Below are 21,823 nucleotides of genomic sequence, written 5' to 3'. Positions count from 1 at the left end.
TGGTGGTTTTCAAGGAAGGAGATGTCAAATACTTTTGAGTAGATGGGTTTTCGAGAGACGAGGCAGACACATTTGTGCAAGGTTCTTGATGTGAACTCTTGCAGCTTCCAAGCAACTAGGCCGCAAAGGAAGATAGCTGCAAAACTCCTCTTGAGAAATCAAAGAGGAAAACTCGAGCAGCAAAAAAAAAAAAGTGTCATGTTTTGTCAGACTAATGGGATGGAGAAAAAGTTGAAAAACTAGGCATAGTTCATCCAAACTGATAACAATAACAGTGTAACCCAGTGGTTCTCAAAGTATGCTCCATGGAACCCTTGGGGCTCTGTGAATCATACTGAGAGGCTCTTTGGTTCCATCTTCCTCCTTTCCTCCATCTTCCCCTCCAAGCTTTCTCTCCTCTTACCTGCTCTTCCCCCACCTCTCTTGCAGCCAAAAGCCTTTTTTGCCTTTGGCCCCCTTGCTGCTAAAAGTTTTTTTCCTCACCTCCCAAAGCCTTTTTCCTTGCCTCTCTCACATCCAAAAATGTTTTTCTCCTGTCTCCCTTGCTGCCCAGATCATTTCATGCTTCCAAAACCACATTTCCTTCCCACTGCTCAGGGGGTGCTTTGATGAAAGAAAGGAGTTGAACTGAATAGCCCCTGGGGTTTCTGCTATTACTATTATTACTACAAAGCTACCTGTTGGAGTGCTTTGATTGTGCTTTTCCTGAATAGCAGAATTAGTGTGTGTTTATAAACCAACATTTTAACATTCGGTCCGATTCATATTTAGTCAGAAGTCCGTCGCATTGAACTCAGTGATACTCCCAAATACGTGTTATGGGATTCTGGATGGCCTCTGGGGTTGGTCCTATTATTATTATTACTACTACTACTACTACTACTACTACTACTACTGCAAAGGCTGTATGGCCATCTATTGAGTGTGCTTTGTGTCAAAAACTATGGCTATGCCTGATATATATACATTACATATATAATATAATATATAAACATTTATTGCGGCTCCAATATAAACTTTTGCTTCAAAGAGGGCTTCATGGCTGAAAAGTTTGAGAACCCCTGGTCCAACCTCTCAGCCCATGCTGTCCAAGTAAAGCAGATCTTTATTGGTATATTGGCTTTTATTGTTTGAAATTTACTTCAAATAAAAATAATATCAATTCCATGGCTTGACGTGGAGTGACAATGTTACTGTTGTTTAAGAATTCCTAACAGAAATATCTGACATGTCTTTGCACATATATAAAGCAAAACATAAGAGGCCTGTAGTTCTCATCTTCAATTTTTGCAGTACACTTCATACTTCAGCATTTTTCCAAGCTTGGTTTTTTTTAATTGTTCTTCATATTTTATATCCATCTCTTTACTCTGGTCTTCTGAGAAGATGCTACTCCAGTCTCCTACTATGCCTGAAACCATAAATATAATAGAATGTGTGGTGAGAGATAGAGAGAGATTGGTAACTTTGAAGTTGGACTGTTGCAATGTATTCCATGTATGTCTTGGATTAAAACTGATATGGAAACTGCAGCTAATACTGAATGCTCTGGAAAATTGAACTAAGCTTTCTATTTACTACTAGGTATAATAAAAGCCTTACACAACTTCAGTTTACCAGATAGGAAGATTTCTCTCATATAGTCTAATTTGGTTCCTGATATCTTCCCAGTGGTGTTACATGCACCTCACATATGCTCCATAGTAACAAATACACTTTATTTTAATTTTACAAGCCTTCATTATGTACTCAGCTTACCCGAACTACCTGTAATATATATATATATATAGTACATCATCATATTGTCTTTTTAATATTTATGTGTTATTATACTTGTACAATTTTGAAATCTTGGGTTGTGATCAGTCGAATATAGATGTTCTCTCTAATCATCTCTAGGTTCTCCATCATGATTAGAGGAAGCTGATCATAAAGTCAAACTGGAGAACCTAGAGATTTCTAGAGGAAGATTCTAACTAAATCTGTAAATAATCAAATCTACAAAAGTCAAAAGCCCTAAAGTGGAAGGATGACTATCTTCTAGTCTAGCTTTCTAGTTGCAGGAAGGTGGTTACAGTAAAAATGCATTGTCATTCCCCCACTTGCAGTGCAGAATAGTATGATCATTGCAGAAACTGATTACAATAAATCATTTTATGACTAGATTTGTCCTAGGCTAGCTTCATTTTAACCTGTATTTGAAGATATATAGCACTTAATAAGAATATTGCATTAGAATTATACCTTTGCGGAAAAAATGTTGACCTATATCTCCATGGGTCTCAGCTGATTTCTCTTTCATTGATTTGAAACTGGTTTTCTCCACAATAGTTTGAATATCTTTTTCGGTCACAGAAAATTTGAAGAATTCAGCTATTCTTTTCACTCCCAAAATTGGATTCTGAACAAATAAGAATAATAAGAATACAGCATCCTCAGTTTCAAATTCCCCCTGGAATGAAACTTTAGGAAATTATTTTGAAATGTGACTTCCCATGAAAAGGCACTGAATTTTACAAAGAACCGCAACAAAAGGCATTGATGGCTAGCAAGATGGAAGAATTATGATATTATTTTGTTACCTGAATGTCTGTGTGAAATAAGAAAAGATTTATATAGAAAATTCAAAAGTTAAATAACATTTCAAAGATATATGTTAATGAAAGAGAGCAAAAGAATAAATTATATTTTCATTTTCTGAATATTCTTGAATTAAAACAATCAGAAATTTAAAATACAATGTCCTGTAGTCTTAAAAGCTCACCTCTTTTAGTTCCTCAAAGGTAATAAACAGAATGTTTTTGTTATCAATGTACTTGTTCCATTCAATGATGTGGTCCAAATAAATCCCATATGGTACTAATAGGAAAGATACAAAATGTCTGGATTACTAAGAGCTCTCTAATAAGTCAACAGTACAGTATATTCCACATATGCATAAAGGGGGAAAAATCCAAGGAGTCACATAATTACATAAAACTATATAAAAATAGATAATCCTATCATTCTCGATGAGACAAAACCAGAAATACTGAGAAGCTAATCTGGTTTGTACAGGAGGTCCTCAAGTGAAATGATGGATAAGTGATAGAAACTGCATATATTGATTCCACAGATATGGAGGTTGTACTGTAATTAAAATGATTTGTTTTGCAGTTTAACTGTAATTTAACTGTACAGTTGGGGATTTCCATTCAAAATATTTACCTCTATAATAAGTGTTTGGATTTTTCCCAAAGTGGTAGTGTTTTAATGTTTCAATTCTTGGTTTGAAATAAATAAATAAACAAACAAACAAATGACTTTCCAGTAAGGAATTGTATGTGTCTCTTGGATTTCAAATAGTTGCCAACAATGGGCAACAATGTTTGCAGTTCATTTGTGTAAATCTGTAGATCAGAACTAAGATAATTATAAAAGAACTGTCTGCAATATCTATGCTGGAAGCAATGTTTCAAAGGAGACAGGGATTTAGAGGAAATGTAGCAGAGATCTGGACAAGTAAGGCAGAGCTAAAGCTTGTTGCTCGACAATAACAACAGAGGAACCCCATCCCTGTTCCTCAATCTCAGTGTGATCCATCTTATAGTTGAGTGTTCAGAGGTGTGCTTCCCTCCCTTCATCCTCCTCTGCTCCTCTTTCCACCCACTCTCAGTGATAAATACTGTGACCTGTATGTGGCAGATATAGATGCCACCAATCAAAGGAATCCTTTGCATGGAGGGTTGATATGCCAACCACTCAATGGATGCAGCTAAAGGCTTGCCTAAAAACTTGCCTTTGTTCAAAGACGAATGGTATATGTTTGCTTCCAACCAGATTTCCCTGCAGGTAGGAGAAAGGTATGGAAGCCATCCAAGGTCCCATCTACACTGCGATACAATGCAGTTTAAAACTAATTAATATAGCCAGTGTAGGCTCATATAATGCAGTTTAACTGCATGGAACTACATTATATAAATCTACACTGACAATTATAATGCATTATATGGCAATGCAAATGAGCTTAAGGCAAATAAAAAGTCAAAAGGCTGTATACAGCCTATGGACTCTGGTGTACCATCTACCACCTCAGCTTTAAAGCAAAATATTTGAAATAAAGGAACTCATTGAAATGTAATATGCTGACTAGCTAGAGAAAAGTCAATTTCACCTTTTCCATTTATAAAATCGGCAAAGAAGTCATCCCAATTTTTTTCACTGGGAAACAATTTCATGCTTTTGGCAAAGTGGTAATAAGATACAGCAGTGTCCTTTGGATTCCGAAACAAAACCAGCATCTTGAAAAAAGAAAAGAAAAGAAAAGAAAAGAAATAGACATGAACATGAATTCAGACTCCAGCAATCAAAAACTTAAATGTCTGCATTTGTTTGTAAAAATGAATTAATTAGTAGACTTGATTATCTCTTAAGAACAAGACTCAGAACTCAGAACTCCGTCACTGTGCATGGAAGTAAAAAAAAAAGAACTGAAATAAAAGATTTACATGACATCTGAATTTATGAAATTGTAACTTATTAAATACTACATTTTGGTCAGCAATCAGAAACTTTATCTACATTTTCATTTATTGCAGTTTGACCAGTCTTGTCCTACCTTTGACCCATGGGCCACATGCTAGGGGTATGATCCAACACAATATTATAAACTTAGTTAAAAACATTTAAAATGGTGTGAATTTTGTAGATGACAATAGAATGGAATGGAGTAACCAGGGTGCATTGTGTATACAAATATACACATTACCCAAAATTTGCATTATAATTGCAAAATGTTCAGTCAGAAGACTTGCTTGAGGATTTTTTAAAACCCTTCAGTCAAGGCAGTACATAAATAGGATTATTATGCAAGGACTCTTTTATTTTTGATCATCTGTTATCATTACTGTTAGCTTATTTTATGTGTGGCCCAGGACAATTCTTCCACTGTGACCCAGAGAAGACAAAAGATTGGACACACCTGGTGTAGTCCTATATAATTGCATTGGGCAGTTTGAGTCCCACCTGTGGGAAAAAAGCAGGATAATAAATAAATAATAATATAATACAGGGTGAGGCAGCATAACTTCCTTTTTTCAAAACTTAATAAAACCCATTGTATCAATCAGATTTTTATTTTATAATGTAGGCGCATACCTAAAGTTTTGTTTTACATAGTTTCGAAGATCAAATTAGGTAGGTGACGTCCCCCATTCTCCATTCTCCATACACTGAGTAAACCGATTTCTGGTGTTTGTCATGACTCTTGCCAGCATAGCAGGCGTTATGTTGGCAATTTCTTCCTGGATGTTGGTCTTCAAATCTTGTAGGGTCCTTGGACGGTTCATATAAACACAGGATTTCAAAAAACCCCATAGAAAAAAATCACAAGGGGCCAAATCTGGAGAGTGGGCCAGCCACTCCAAATCCACTTGAAAAGTAGGCCTCAAAGGCAAAAGCACGCTCCTCACTGTTCCAATGCATGATGGCGACTGAACTGTGTCAGGACAAAACTTTATACTCCCGCCTCTTGAACGAGACCACTAGCGCTCCGCTACGTCTTCAACCGACTGAATGGCGAGTATTTTTAAAAAAGGAAGTTATGCTGCCTCAACCTATATAATACAGTATTGATCCAGCCATGGGACTTGTTTTCATAGTCCCATTTTATTATGTCAACCATGCTGACATCTGTGGAAACACATAATATATTCTAAATTATTCAGTCAGAATGGATTTAGCATGCAGAATGCTTACCTTTGTGTTTTGTTCGAAAAAAGATTTGGGAATATTCTGAGGCTTTACATGTGTTCTTATAATTCTTCTGGAAGGTAACTTCTCCATCCTCTTTAACAACAGGATACAAATAGGAAAATTCATATTACTTTATATAAAAAAATAAAATCAATGTAACAGCCTTATAAGTTATATTCCCAATGCAATTACATGGTTTCAATTTTCATTTATGGTGTGTGTCTAGGCGCAGATAAAGATTGATATAAGGAGTTTTTTTGTAGAAGATAATCCTGCAGGCAAGGCTTTGTGCTGCCTAGATACCTAATGATCACATGAAACAAGTGGTCTCCCAACCTGGATCTTTCTATATTGATGTCAAAGCACCAAAAGCTTGACATAAAAGCAGTTCATATTATAGTCATAGCTGATTAAATGTGCCTTCTGTCAGCCCTGTTAAAAAGGAATTCAACACTTTAAGTTATCTTGCCATTGCTAATAACTTACAATCCCTTATGTACATTTGTGTGTAGGACTGAACGAAGGGTTTGTGTTGAGATGCATAAGAAAAGATGATCTCTTATAGTAAATGGGAAAATCAAATCAAACCAAAATGTATTTGTCAATCATTACTTTTAATTATCAATTGTATTTTTCAAATGTGGTTCCATGCTAAACTCATCAGTTGAGTGAATTAAACCCTATTAAACCTCAGCAGCTCTGCCAAATGTTTGTCTAACCAGGGATGGACATAGTACAGGCTGCATTAAATGTCCTCCCAAACCATTTTATGCCCCTTGTGCTCTGAAAAGGGGACATGTCAGGTTAGAGGAAGTGGTTGCGGTTGAAACATATCTTAGACCTTTTGAAAATTACCAAAAATCCCCAATCGCCATCCCAAACTTTTTCCTATTGCAGTTGGCCATGAGGGTGGTGGTCTTTGGCTAATGTGGATATGGACGGTTGCAACATTCCAAGGACCTGAGTGTAGAAAGAATACCACAAATCTATCCACATGTTTTTCCTGAATGGTTCACCCCCCACCTCATGGCATTTGGATAAAATACATTGCCCAGCATTTTTCTACATGCTGACCTCAAACTTCCCAGGATCTCCAAATTCAAGGTATGGCATAAGTTTTAGTTCTGCTTCCTGTTGCTTCCTCCTCTTCCTTTCTTCTTCATCATACTTGCCAGATGCAGCCTCCAGTTCAATTAATATATGAGCAACCCAATTAGTACCTGAAGAAATGCATAAATTACATTAAAATGCAGAAAACATTGTATCTCTATGCCTGCAATCACTTAGACCTAAGTGCAATTGCTAATCCCTTCTAAAATAGAGTTATTGAATTAATGGCACTGTCATAAGTGTTGATTTAATAATTTCTCTTTATAGCAGTAAGTAAGGTTGCTCTAGTTGAGATTAGAAAATAGATTTACATTACAGGCCTTTCAGTAAGTAGACAGATTCCAAAATGAAACATTTAAGAATAGGATATATATATATATATATATATATATATATATATATATATATATAACCTTTCAACATTTTACAGATGAAAGCCAAGGCACCTGTGACTGTGCAACCTCGCAGTATAGTGCGGATAGTAAAAGTTATTATTAATAATAAGAACACACAAGCTAAAGAAGGCTGCTGCAGGAGTCCTGGAGAAGACTCGTGTCTTGGTATTGAGGCTTTTAAGGTATGTTTTAGAGCTAAGTGGTGGTGGTGGTGGTGGTGAGCCTGTCACTGCCATCCTCCCTTTCTAGGCTGCCTGAACCTACTGAGGCATTTCACACATACATGATATCTTACTGAACGGCCCAGAAGTTTGCTGGTATTTTTAAAATATGGAAACCTGGATAAACAGGTTGAAATGGATTTGTCCGGAGCATAAATTGGATGTCCCATTCTAATCTGTTTCCTATGCCATATTATGTGGCAGTTTAGATGGACTCTCATTTGTGGAGGTGGGCAGGAAGGGGATGGGAGAATCATGAGGAAGGAGAGTGCAAATATTTGCTTATTTGTGCAGGTGGGAGGGGAAGAAGGAGATGGGATGAAGGGGTAACAAGAGAGGATGTGTGGGTGTGAATGTGTTTGCTCACTTGAGCAACTGAAGATGGGTTGGCCCACTATCCATTGGTTTCTGCCTTTGGATGAAAATAAAATAAACTTATTTCCCTCTTCTTTATTTGTTCCAGTGGTGAAAGGTTCAGGGGCTTACTGCCCACAGATAGGAAAACCTGCCAGCCATTAACTTCTGCCTTTGGAGACCAAGAGGAGAAATACCTTTCTGCACTCTTCACTCATTCCAAAGGCAAAAGAGATTACTGTTGTGCTCCCAGGAAAGTCTTCCTTAGGACAAGTGAGCACAAGCACTGCAGCAGGATATGGAAGGTGCTTCATCCTAAAATTGGGAGCAGGCAGATTACCTTAAACATCAGAAGTTATGATTTGCTGTTGCTTTTTTGTCAAGGAGGTGGGATATATATATTAATAGATTTCCCACTTTTGTATTGGTCCTGCATTCCTAACCCTCACAAATCTGGAAGGTCAACTGTATGTATATGCTCTTCACTTGTTATACTTAGTGTTTTTATTTAAATGGTGTACTCAGTACAGCAATAATTAATGCATAAGTGATCATGCTTAACAACATCACTTGGTCATCTCTTAGATCTCAGGTTTTGACTCAGAAATCAGAGGTTCTGGAATAACCCTGATATGGCAACCCTGTATCATAACATCACTATTTCAATAGTCCATTATAACCATTACAAATTATGTGCCAAAAACACAATCTGTATAGTAACCAATTTAGCTCTATTGGTGCACACATTTCCATTATGTGTGAAAACCTAAGCCTGAAGCAAGGTTTTCTTGCAGACCAACACTATTTGGCAAAGAAAGCTAAAGATCACGTATAGTTACAATAGCAATGAGCTATGGCTATTAAAGTAGTGACAAACTACATTAATTTACACTGCACATGCACTCTGTGTTTCACCTCCTGATTAGTTAAAGAGCCACTCTTGGATATGGAAGAGATTGAGGGTGATGGACTAGCCAAATTGCCCTTGATGCCACATAGAGAGAAGGATCAATTCTGGTGATTTCCCAACTTCCAAATCCCCCTCTCAGCTGGGGGCAGTGCAACCTTCTGACGTGTGCATGGGGACATGTTATGCTCCCAGTCCTCAAGTATATGCCCATTTCTGCTTTGTTGGTGTTTCAGATATAGCTTGTGAGATGCATTTGGCTTCATGAGAGCACAAGTTGCATTTTTACCAAAATATAGTCATGTATTTATTGTAACAATATTCAAATGATAGACATAAATCATATTTTTATATTATTTAAATATAACTTCACTTTGGGGTATATTTTTGAAACTATATTGGATTAGCTATTTCTTCCCTCTCTTAATTGGAACCTGATTATATAAACTTTTGTAAAAGCAAAAAAAAAAAAAAATCAGTGAAATTTTAGCAAGTTTGGGATACTTACCAGTTTTGGCATATCCAACTAAAACCACATCATCACTCCGAGCTTTAAAGGTGTGAAGAATTTTCAATGTTTCCAGCTGACAGGTTACAGAAGGAAATAATTCCTCATTATACAAAACCAACCCATCTTTAGGACCAGCTTTTCTGGCTTCTTCCAGTTTCTTCTCCAGACTTTCACTCAATCCTTTCTCGGCCATGATCAAGGTTTTCAGAACACACAACAGCAATATGGGCAGAATGAAACCAGAACTGTCTTGATACAAGAAGCAAATTGCAGAAAAATCATCTAAATATACAGGAGGCAATATGCTGCCCTGCCTTCCTCAAAGAAGAAAACTGGTTACTGATTAACTTCGAATCTGTAACTATAATTAATCTTTCCTCTCATTTGGCAGGAGAATTTTGGCCAATGAGAGCTGACACAGGATTTTCAAGGGAATGTTTGTTCTGGAGGCGGAGAGAATTGGCTCGAGGGATGGAAAGGAGAGAAACATTCTCTGCAAATGTGGCCCAGATTTCCTGCAAACACTTGAACAGAAACAGCAGTTGTGCTCATTTCTTCCTACGAAGAGATAAAGTAAACTTGTAGACCAATGTTTTTCTAACTATCGAGCACTATCACAGTGAAATTTCCACAGCGTTCATTCCAAAAATCCAGATGTATGCTAGCTTAGTAGTTTACCATTTTTAAGAGGGTCTCTCTGGTTGAAGCTAAGTGCTAACATATGTCTATTTTAAATGTAATTCTACTAAAATGTAATTCTACATAGGCAAGAAAAAAAAACATGGAATAAAGTTTGGTAGACTTAAGCACTCTTATTATTTAAACAAACTTTGCAAGGCCAGAACTAGATGTTAGGGAAGGAGAGTGGAATTTTAAATTGTATTTCTTCAGGGTTTGTGTGTGTGTTTTATTCCTTCCCACTGATCTATTCTCCATTGCCAGTGATTCTCCTGGCTATTTAAATATGAACTGTTTCTTGAACTTCCCAGTGTTTTAGCACTTATGCAAACTCCAATGCTTAGGGAAATGCCTATTCCAAAATGCAAATATATCATAAATCAACAGATGACTTGAAGATATGTATAGAAACACATTGGGGAAGAGGGGGGAAGGAATCTCATTATCATCAGCAGGTGATTCCCTCAAAAGCAACTTTAAGTTCTTTTAAACATTCTTTCAAGGTAGAGAGCATAGGAAGAAATACTCATTTTTTTTGATCTAATTAATTATTAACTGTTCTACTAATTTAAAAAAAATGATATTCGAAGTGTTTTAAAAATGCACAGTAAATGCAAAGATGGCTTTAATGTGCTATCTATTTTGGCTTTAATTCTCTCTCATCTCCATGGTCACTGCAAACACTTTTCGATTGCACTTCTGTAAGAGAAAAGTACTGCTTGTTCCCAAAGCTGGGAGTATCCCAATCCATTGTGAAACTTGAATCCAGTTTTTATGTATGATGTTACTGTTGACATTGTTCAGTTTGGCAAAGAACACAACTTGTGGCACGTCCAAGTTCCCTATGCCCTTAATAATGTCAGTATTTTCGATGTTCTTTTTAAAACCAGAGCAAGCATTTCCAATTAAGGAACACTGACAAATTGCTCCACCAGCTGACAGTTAATGAAATTACCATGTAATGTATTTTAATTGTACAATGACCTTTCATAAAATTATAGAATCATAGAGTTGGGCCATGCAGTCCAACCCTGCTAAGAAGCAGGAAAATCGCATTTAAAGCACCCCCAACAGATAGCCATCCAGCTCCCGTTTAAAAGCCTCCAAAGAAGGAGCCTACACCACACTAGAGAGTTCCAATGCTGAATTTATTTATTTATTTATTTATTTACAGCTTTTATATTCCACCCTTCTCACCCCGCAGGGGACTCAGGTGTTGGGGTTCAGCCTGAGTTTAAACTTGAACCTGATTCTCTGTTTGTTCCTCCTGATGCTAATGAAAGTATATTTACTGATGCTAGTGGAAATGTACGGGTGAATGAAAGTATATTTACTGATGCTAGTGGAAATATACGGGGAAGTGTTACGGGTGGCGGACCTTCCTGCCACCCTCGATGGTCTCATCACTCTGAGTCTCTGGCTGGATGGTAAATTACACATGAGGCGGCAGTGGACCCGTGGAGCTTCTGAACGGCCGGTCCCGAAGGGTGTCCCGATCCCTGGACCCAGGGCACTCAGCCGGCCAGTTCCGCCCACGGCAAGTTTGGATGAGGAGGAGCCAATGCAGTTGGGGCACATCCACCCCAAGATTGATGCTGCGGAGAAAGCCAGGCGCCAGCGTTTAAACCTCTGTTGGTACTGTGGAGCAGCAGGCCACTTTTCACGGGAGTGTCCAGCAAAGCGGCGGCCGGTGCAGAGGGCAGCGTTGGCGTCAGTGGAGTTGCTGGAGAGGGAGGATATGCCCCAACAGCCGGCGGGGGAAGGCTTCGACCGGGCGTAGAAAGCCTCGCCGGCTCGGTCGCTGCTCCCCCCTCAGAGCCGCAAACTGGAGTGCTGTTCCTGTTATTGGTCACCCTGTGGTCGGCCAAGAAAGAACCCATGTTAGTCCATGCCATGGTGGACTCGGGTGTGACTAACAACTTTATTGACCGGGACTATGCAGACTCCTTAGGGTTGGATTATTGGGATCTGAAAGATCTGAAGGTGGTACAAACCATCGATGGCCGGCCTTTGAAATCGGGGCCAGTGAGTCAATGGACAGTGCCTACAAGGATGTGGGTTCGAGAACATGTGGAGGATATTTCTTTTCTAGTGACCAAGGTTCCGCATTTTCCCATCGTGTTGGGTGTCGCTTGGCTGACACTGCATGACCCCCAGATTTCGTGGGAACGTCGGGAATTACAATTTGCTTCAGAATATTGTCACCAAAATTGTTTGGTGGCTCAAGTGTGTCAGGCCGAGGAAGTTGAGACCCTTGTGACTTTGCCCAAAAAATATTCGGACTTCTGGGATGTATTCAGTGAAAAGGAAGCTGAGAAGTTACCACCCCATAGGCCATATGACTGTGCAATTGACCTGATGCCTGGGGCCCCGATCCCTTGGGGCCGGTTATATTCTCTCTCAGAGCCAGAGATGGTGGCCCTACGGGATTTTATAGATTCCAATCTGCGAAAGGGGTTCATCCGGCCCTCGCAATCACCGGCTGGAGCCCCCGTCTTGTTTGTCAAGAAGAAATCATGCTCCTGCCACGTTCCAGCACTTTGTGAACAACGTGTTCCGCGATTTTTTGGACCGTTTCCTAGTGGTTTATTTGGACGATTTTTTGATTTTCTCCCCGAACCAACAACTTCACAATCAACATGTGCGGGCTGTGTTACAGCGGTTGCGAGATCATGGATTATATGCCAAGCTGGAGAAATGTGCTTTTGACCTGACTGAAGTTGACTTTTTGGGGTACCGAATCTCACCTCAGGGCATCGCCATGGACCCTGCCAAAGTCGAGGCAGTGTTAGGATGGAAGGGTCCCACTAGTAAAAAAGATATTCAGAGGTTCATGGGCTTTGCCAACTACTACCGAAAGTTTATTCCTGACTTTGCCCATTGGGCAGACCCGATTACACAATGCCTGCGGGGAAAAAACCTGTTTCATTGGACGGAGGCAGTGGAGATTGGGTTTCAGAAGCTGAAACAGCTATTTACCTCTCAACCAATCCTCCAACATCCAGATCCCCAGACGCCGTTTGTGGTGCAAACAGACACTTCAGATGTGGCCATTGGCGCCGTGCTGCTGCAGCCCGCGGGACAGGATCTAATTCCCTGCGCCTACTATTCCAGACAGCTGACCACACCAGAGAGGAATTACACCATTTGGGAAAAAGAATTACTGGCCATCAAAATGGCGTTTGAGAACTGGAGACATTGGCTGGAAGGGGCACGTCACCCCGTGGAAGTACACACAGATCACCGCAATCTTGAGCACCTCAGGACGGCAAAAAAGCTCAATCAACGGCAGCAGCGTTGGGCGCTCTTCTTTGAACGTTTCCACTTCCGGATCCGTTATGTAACTCCGGCACAGACGAAGCAAGCAGATGCTCTATCGAGAAAACCGGAATATACAAGAGGCCGTGAAGAAACTTCAGAGTCACCCCTGTTGTGCCCTGAGAAATTTGCAGTCACCATGGTGGCTGGGAAGACCAATCAGTCAGGCCCTACGGATCAAAGAAAACGAGGACGGCGATTCCAGATGCATCTTCCCTACCAGAACGCATTCGAACCCGTCAAGAGCAAGATTTGTGGGTTCAGGAACAGCTGGTACAGGGAGTACAGTTTCCATTTCATGTCAAAGAAGGACCTCTGTGTCGACGCTCTCAGGTTTACGTATCCTTGGGACCCGAGAGGGAAGAGATCCTCAAGTTATGTCATGACAGTCGGCCAGCGGGACACTTTGGCCTATTCAAGACGCTACAGTTGATTTTGCGAGACTTTTGGTGGCCAAAGATACGTCGGGACGTTGAGAAATATGTGGCCACCTGTCCGGTATGTCAACGGGCCAAGCATCAAGTGGGCAAACCCGCCGGTTTACTACAACCAATGCCCACGCCAGCCAGGCCGTGGGAAATCATCTCGGCAGATTTCATCACAGATCTGCCAAAATCCAATGGAAATACCACAATCCTAGTGGTAGTGGACTTATTCACCAAGATGGTGCATTTCATCCCTTGTGCCGGCTTGCCATCGGCAAGAGAGACAGCGGATCTGTTCCTACACCATATCTTTCGTCTCCACGGATTACCCAAGAGCCTTGTTACCGACCGAGGAGCACAATTTACCTCGCAGTTTTGGAAGGCGGTTCAACAATTATTGGGCATTGACGCCCGGATGTCTACCGCGCACCATCCTCAGACGGATGGTCAAACAGAGAGGGTCAACGCTACTTTGGAACAATATCTACGATGCTATGTCAATTATCAACAAGACAACTGGTCATCCTTGCTTTCACTGACAGAATTCTCTTATAATAACGCCACGCAGAGTTCCACCCAAGAGGCTCCGTTCTTCGCCAACTATGGATACCACCCTCGCTACTACCCAATGATAATAGAATTGGGGAATGTTCCGGCCGCAGAAGATTGGCTTCAGGAGTTAATCGCGGTACAAGAAGCTCTAAAGGCACAGCTGGAGCAAGCCAATTTGGATTACAAACGGGCTGCTGACCAACACCGGCAGGAAGGGTCGGAGATCCAGGTAGGCGGACTGGTGTGGCTGTCTACCAAACATCTCCCCCTCCAACAGCCCTGCCGGAAGCTTGATGCTCGGTTTGTGGGACCTTATCGTGTGGTAGCTTGTATCAACCCAGTGACTTTCAAGTTACAACTTCCCCGGGACATGCGTATTCACCCTGTGTTTCATCGGTCTTTGCTACGACCGGCAGATGGGGTACGTCCAGATCTGGGGAGGGGACCGCCACCTCCCCCAGTACTTCGGGAGGGGGAAGAGGAGTTTGAAGTTCAAAACATTTTAGATTCCCGCTTCTGACACCGCAGACTACAGTATCTGGTCGACTGGACGGGGTATGGACCTGAGGAGCGATCCTGGATTGATGCTCGGGACGTACATGCTCCTGACCTTGTCGCTCACTTTCATCGAGCTTACCCTGCCAAGCCCCGGCCTCGGGGAGGGCCAAGGGGGGGGGGCTTGGGGGGGGATAGTGTTGGGGTTCAGCCTGAGTTTGCACTTGAACCTGATTCTCTGTTTGTTCCTCCTGATGCTAATGAAAGTATATTTACTGATGCTAGTGGAAATGTACCTTTAGATGCCAATGCTCCTGAAATTAGTGAGGAAGGAACTTCTGTAGATTTGGAAAATGAAAGTACCAGTGTTCATGAGAATGTTTCAGAGGGAGACCTTGAACTTTCCCTCCCTTCTGCACCTGTTAACTGTAATGACAACAGAAGGGGCCAAATTTGGGAAGACAGAAGTAAATCACTCAGTTTGCGTCGATCCTCCCGAATTCAAGAATTAAAAACATTGGCTTCAAAACAGAAGGGCGGTTCACGGAACCAGTTCTTGAGTTTTAATTGCAATACGCCGAGCTGATTGTCTCAGTTCAGGCATTGTTTCAGAATTGATGAAGACCTTGGCAGTTCTCCCGGTTCCCTGGCCATAGTTTGGGAAGATTTCTAGGATATCAAGTACGGTTAGTGGATTGCTAACAGATTCCAGTATTTCCCAGTGAGGCTGTTGGTTTTGCTTTGTCCATTTAAATTCATGTTTGCTGATTTTGCTGTGGCTTTTGACTTGCATTTTTCTTTTATTTTGTAACCATTTTTCTTCAATAAAAAAGGATTGTTTTTCACAGCAAAGTGTGGTGGATAGTTAACTTAAGGGCCTCGTTCCCTGCTCTGGATTGCAACATCAGGGCGGATTACAGTGTACACATATATGGCAAACATTCAATGCCAATTTTGACACACAAACATATACAGACATACACAGAGGCTATTTAACTTTTTTCTGGCTGCCAGGGGAGCTGTCACTTTCATCATCCATTTGCAACGCTGATGAAGTACCTCCGCATTCCTCGCATGCTTCCCCGCTGGAGTGCTTCTTTATGGCCTCATAAATTAGTTAATTTAGCCTCCCCACACTTTTAAGGTGGTACCTTATTTTCCTACTTGGCATATGCAACTGTCTTTCGGGTTGCAAAGGTCGACAACAGGCTACACAATGGTTGGAAAACCACTCCAACCCGTTCTGGCTTCAAACTCATGACCTTTTGGTCAGAGTGATCTTAATGCAGCTGACACTCAGCCAGCTGCGCCACAACCCTGGTGAATAGCTCTCACAGGAAGTTCTTTCTAATGTTCAGGTGGACTGTCCTTTCTGTAGTTTGAAGCCATTGTTCCACGTCCTAATCTCCAGGGTAGCAGAAAACAAGTTGCAGGCTAAACAAGCCCAACTCTTTAAGCCACTCTTCATAGAGCTTGTTCTCCAGACTATTGATCATTTTAGTCGCTCTCCTCTGGACACATTCCAGCTTGTCAATATTTTCTTCAATTGTGGTGCCCAGAATTGGACACAGTATTCTAGGTGTGGTCTGACCAAGGCAGAATAGAGGGGTAGCATGACTGGATCTAGACACTAGACTCCTATTTATGCAGGCCAAAATCCCATTGGCTTTTTAGCTGCCACATCACATTTTTGGCTCATGTTTAACTTGTTGTCCATAAGGACTCCAATATCTTTTTGTCACATACTGCTGTTGAGCCAGGCATTCCCCATTATGTATCTTTGCATTTCATTTTTTTTCCTGATTAAATGGAGTATCTTGCATTTGTGCCTGTTGAACTTCATTTTGTTAGCTTTGGCCCATCTCTCTAATCTGTTAGGATCGTTTTGAATTCGGCTCCTGTCTTCTGGAGTATTAGCTATCGCTCCCAATTTGGTGTTGTCTGCAAGCTTGATGATCATGCCTTCTAACCCTTCATCTAAGTCATTAATAAAGATGTTGAACAGGACCGGGCCCAGGACGGAACCCTGCGGCACTCCGCGCGTCACTTCTTTCCAGAATGAAGAGGAAGCATTGGTGAGCACACTCTGGGTTCATCCGCTTAACCAATTACAGATCCAGTTAACTGTAGTTTTGCCTAGCCCACATTGGACTAGTTTGTTTGCCAGAAGATCATGGGGAACCTTGTTGAAGGCCTTACTGAAATTCAGATATGCTACATCCACGGCATTCCCTGTATCTACCCAGCTTGTATCTTTAATACTCTCGGTTAATGTTGGCCTGTTAATAGACTGCCATGTAAGCTGCATGAGCGATGCAATGGAAGGGAAAAGCACAAAGCCAAAATAAAAGCATAAGTCTCCTCTTACACTAAATACATGGTGCAGTGTTTTTTTTTTTGTTTGTTTGTTTTGGACTATTACTCCTGCTTCTGTTCTAATTGTACAATGAGAAAGCATTAAAAGCATCATACTTTGTTAGTTGTGACCTGGGTATTGCTGGTAAACCTCACACCCCTGCTGAAAGTCTTATAAAACCATTATTAATGAAGGTAGTGAAGAGCATGGTTGACCAAAAAAATGCAAATTTGATCTCCACTGTGTCCTTATGAAATAACACTGTGCATAACCAAATCCAGGATCTATCAAACAATGTTAAAGATACCATAATTTCCCATATTAGTCAAACAAAATTTTCACTACAACTGGACAAATCCATTGGCATCGCTGGATTAGCTATGTTTGTGCAGTACAAATTTTCAGGTTCTTTTTATGAAGATATTTTCACTTCTGTCCTCTACAAGCAGCAGCGAAATGTTTTTCCTGGTTGATGCCCTCTTCATTGAAAACTTGATACCATGGGACAATAGCATTGATTTGTGTACAGATGGGGCAAAGACCATGCTAGGTCATGTTTCTGGTGGTGTTATAAGAACCAAGAAAGTTTTAAAAAACTGCACAAGTAGTCATTGTGTACTATATTGACACTCCCTCGCAACAACAAAAAATGCCTGTGTTATTAAAGCAGGTATTAGACAATGCCGTCAAAATTATCAACTTTATTATTATTACACAAGTCATTGTTATTATGCACAGAAGTACGATGGTTGTCCCGAGGTAAAGTGTTGTCCTGTTTATTTGAAATTTGAAGATTACTTCACTTTGAATGACAAAAACAGTTTGCTAGAAGATTATCTGAATAATCAGGAATTGTTGTACAAATTATGTTACTTGGCAGACATTTTTTCAAAAATGACCAAATCCAGCACATCCGTACAAGGGAAAGAGAAGACAATATTAGAGGCTAATGAGAATATTGCCTTGCTGAAGAAAAAGATAGCATTCTACATGGAAAATATTGAAAATAAGGATCTAACATGTTTCTCATTGACTTCAAACATTTTAGAAGAAAATAACATGACAATAAAGTGCACACAAGCAGATTTTCTGTCATCGTCTCTCCTCTCCTTCACACACATACACTACAAGCAGGCCCGTAGCCAGGATTTTGTTTTGGGGGGAGCCAGGCCCATAGCCAGGATTTCGTTTTGGGGGGGGGGGGGGCTGAATTTTTTTCAGGGGGGGTTTTGCGGGGGGGCTGAGTTTCAGGGGGGGGGGCTGAGTCTGAGTGAAAGAGGGTCTAGCCTAGCAAACCTTTTGTATCGTTACCCCAATAACCCCATGTATATGGGATATATTGATCATGGTGATCAGATCATGATATGAATAAACGTAACAGTTTAAATAATGTACCAGTAAGGCCTTCTCGTGGACCACCATGAGAATTTTTTGGAGGGGGAGCTGAAGCCCCCCAAGCCCCTCCCCCCTGGCTACATGCCTGACTACAAGCTACTGTTGAATGTGGAAAACAGAAAACTTTGCCCCAGTTGCTAAAAAATGCAAACTCTTGAAGGCAAGTTTCTCATGTTTCACCATAGAGTTTGGAACAATGAATAAGACTTATAGACTGATCATGTTTACTCAAAAGAAGTCTCATGTATCTAAGTGCAATCAGTTTGGGAAAGGACTACCACACCCAGAATTCCCCAGTCAGCATAACCAATGATCACAACAGCTATAGGGAGAAAATAGAATATAAATAAAGTGAACAACAATCTAATAGGAGTGGCCAGCATATGGAAAATGTGTGCCCTCCGATGGGAAATATTCACATTTGCAAAATAAGAATGAAGAGTTACTTGCATCTCTTCAAGAACATTAATTCACTCTTCAAGAACATTAATTCAGCTAAGTTAAAGGTAAAGGTTTCCCCTGACATTAAGTCTAGTCATGTCAAGGACCCCGGGATTCTGTTTGTTTCTGAAATTCCTTGCACATTATAGTGTGTCAGATATCTGCTCAGAAATGACACTCACAATCAACAACAATTTCAGATTCTGGGGGTTGGTGCTCATCTCCTTTATGAAGCTGAAAAGCGGGTGTTGTCCATAGACACCTCCAAGATCATGTGGCCAGCATGAATGCACTGAGTGCTGTTACCTTCCTGCAGAAGCAGTATCTATTGATCTACTCACATTTGCATGTTTTCAAACTGCTATGTTGGCAGAAGCTGGGCCTAACAGCAGGAGCTCACCCCACACCCAGATTCGAACTGCTAACCTTTTGGTCAGCAAGTTTAGCAGCTCAGCTGTTTAAACAACTGCACCACCAAATGATCCAAACCTAGGGTTATGTACAGGCTGGTCCCTCTTTTCCTCTTGCGCTGCTGAATTAATTAAGTACAAATAATTTTGTACTTTGAACTCAGTTTGTAAAAGCCAAAGTAAGTTAAGGACAAAGGGAAAAACAGGAGGGATGGAGAGAAACCATAACACTTTAAAAGCAGTTGAAATGAAATTATAGAGGACTAATCAAAACTGTTTCTGTCAAACTGGGACAGTGCTGGAGTGTATGCCATATATTTTACATACATAAAGGACAACATTGGACTGCTGTGTGCCCACACATTGAAATTAAATAAAGACAAGAAACCTTTGTGAGACAGGAAAATATATTGCAAACAGAAATTCCATGTGCATATGCCTGAAAACCCTGTAGAAATTGGGATGAAAGGGCGCACCCACAAAACATGCACCCACAATGCACGCCTGATCTCAGGACAGCATGAAAAACATGTGATAAGAAGTTTTGCATAAAATCTGATATTGGGGAAAAAAATGTGCTCCTATGGAGCACTGTATAACCCAGCATTCCCAAAAAATAAGAGTTTCTTATAGTACACTGGTATAGTCTGCTCCAGTGCTTAGCTTCATTTTAAAATCCCAAAACAGCTGATGGAGGGATGTAAACAGATAGAGCCACTTAGACGCAGGTGCCTAAATGGAAGCACAAAAAGGAAAGCAATTCCCATGACAACTGTGTGCAACCATTCCTTTGTTCTCATTTCCTGTGCAGCAGCATGTCACATGCAAGTGACCAAAGCAAAACAGGGTTCCAGAGGGTAATCTAGAGGCACCAGCAGTGAGGGAGAGGGGAGATGATGATAGAAAATCTGGCTGTGTGCATTTCATTATATCCACATCAGTGCTGCAATTTTGGCAAACTACTTATACAGTGCAACACATCTCGGAGAGTCATTAGGAAACAAAATTAAAAGAAAACTTCTGGTGGATGTACCACTGTATATTTTGCAGTTACCTTCAATCCACATTAACCAAATCTTTCTGGACACCATGGGACCATTTCCCAGGACTAATAGTGTCATTTGTTAATTTCAGATCTGGGATTTTTAATCCCACTTCCTTATTCCAGATTAAACAGTTGTCTGGAAGGAACCCGAGATTCTGTTTGTTTCTGAAATTCCTTACACATTATGTCAGATATCTGCTCAGAAATGACACTCACAATCAACAATCAACAAGTGTGCAATACTGAGGGTGTTTTGTTTTCTAACACTAGATGGAGGCACATCTTCCCTTGTTGAATACTTGGAGATAATGATTTCATACAAGACTTTTCACACAAATGCTTTCCATTCCTACTACATTCCCAAACTAGTTTGTTTTCCTTCTGCTTTTCCTTCTAGTTTCCTTACACAACTAGAACCATGTGTAATATCACTTGCAGTCAGTACCTGCCATGCAAGATTTCTCAATACCCTTTTACTGTGCAAGAGGCTATCTCATTTTCTCAGTAATACAATGAGAAAATATCTGTTGAAATAAAAGAAACAAACATAAATTTATTGTCGAAGGCTTTCATGGCTGGAATCACTGGGTTGTTGTAGGTTTTTTCAGGCTATATGGCCATGTTCTAGAGGCATTCTCTCCTGATGTTTCGCCTGCATCTATGGTAAGCATCCTCAGAGGTAGTGAGAACCTCACTACCTCTGAGGATGCTTGCCATAGATGCAGGCGAAACATCAGGAGAGAATGCCTCTAGAACATGGCCATATTGCCCGAAAAAACCTACAACAACCCAAACACAAATTTGTTCAAATGGTTTTGGCTCCATATGAACATAATGATGGTGGGCTTTCTTTACATTGTAAGGATATTACTATATTTTACATATTCATACACTCCGTATTTTTAGCTTAATTGCAACTACATTAGAACTCCAATCTTCTCTACAGAAAATTGTTTAAAAGCTTTGGAAGAAGAGGACCTTACACTGAATAATACTTCTAACTATACATTTTAAACAGTGCTTTCTCTTCTGCTCTTGCTTTCCTCCTTTTTTAAAAAAATGCAAACAACTCAGGATAAATATCTTTTTTTATAATTGGCAAAGAATTACTGACATATTAAATATTTTTTTAAAAAAATATAGGGAAGGATAATAACAGCACCCAATATGCCCATATATAGGTATTGAGGTCAAAGTTATGGATTTTGATATTACCTATGAATAGGTCAAGGGTCATTGCATAAAAAGTTGAAAGTACCAATGTTGTCTCAGAGGTTCAGCCACCCCTAGCTGCCACCACAATTTCTGCTTCCAGATAATTAAAAATACTAGACATAGAATCATAGAATCAAAGAGTTGGAAGAGACCTCATGGGCCATCCAGTCCAACCCCCTGCCAAGAAGCAGGAATATTGCATTCAAATCACCCAAATATATCTTCTATTTCAGTTTCTATTAAAAAAACAAAAACAAAACAC

General features: G+C 40.4%; 1 protein-coding gene across 1 annotated transcript; it reads right to left on the bottom strand.

Annotated features, from left to right (window-relative positions):
• Window positions 1-974: 974 nt before the first annotated feature.
• Window positions 975-9,627, bottom strand: LOC132761136 (sulfotransferase 6B1-like). The gene is made up of 7 exons (XM_060753758.2): window positions 9,229-9,627; window positions 6,808-6,953; window positions 5,737-5,826; window positions 4,154-4,280; window positions 2,765-2,859; window positions 2,245-2,401; window positions 975-1,411 (listed from the first exon to the last, which is right to left on the bottom strand). The coding sequence occupies exons 1-7, from the start codon at window positions 9,422-9,424 to the stop codon at window positions 1,281-1,283; spliced, it is 942 nt and encodes a 313-aa protein (XP_060609741.2). The 5' UTR covers window positions 9,425-9,627; the 3' UTR covers window positions 975-1,280.
• Between the last annotated feature and the right edge of the window lie 12,196 nt (window positions 9,628-21,823).

This window comes from Anolis sagrei, chromosome 1, assembly GCF_037176765.1.
Source record: "Anolis sagrei isolate rAnoSag1 chromosome 1, rAnoSag1.mat, whole genome shotgun sequence".
In the NCBI taxonomy this organism is placed as follows: domain Eukaryota; kingdom Metazoa; phylum Chordata; class Lepidosauria; order Squamata; family Dactyloidae; genus Anolis; species Anolis sagrei.
The sequence above is the reverse complement of the archived record's forward strand: the minus strand, read 5'-3'. Positions and strand labels throughout refer to the sequence as shown.

What these genes read in the sequence shown, in the direction of transcription:
- LOC132761136 (XM_060753758.2), bottom strand. Translation starts at nt 9,424, where the DNA reads ATGGCCGAGAAAGGATTGAGTGAAAGTCTGGAGAAGAAACTGGAAGAA. An exon ending in GAGATCCTGGGAAGTTTGAG is followed by an intron (nt 5,827 to 6,807) that starts GTCAGCATGTAG and finishes CTGTTGTTAAAG; the next exon opens with AGGATGGAGAAGTTACCTTC. An exon ending in TTTTCGAACAAAACACAAAG is followed by an intron (nt 4,281 to 5,736) that starts GTAAGCATTCTG and finishes TCTTTTTTCAAG; the next exon opens with ATGCTGGTTTTGTTTCGGAA.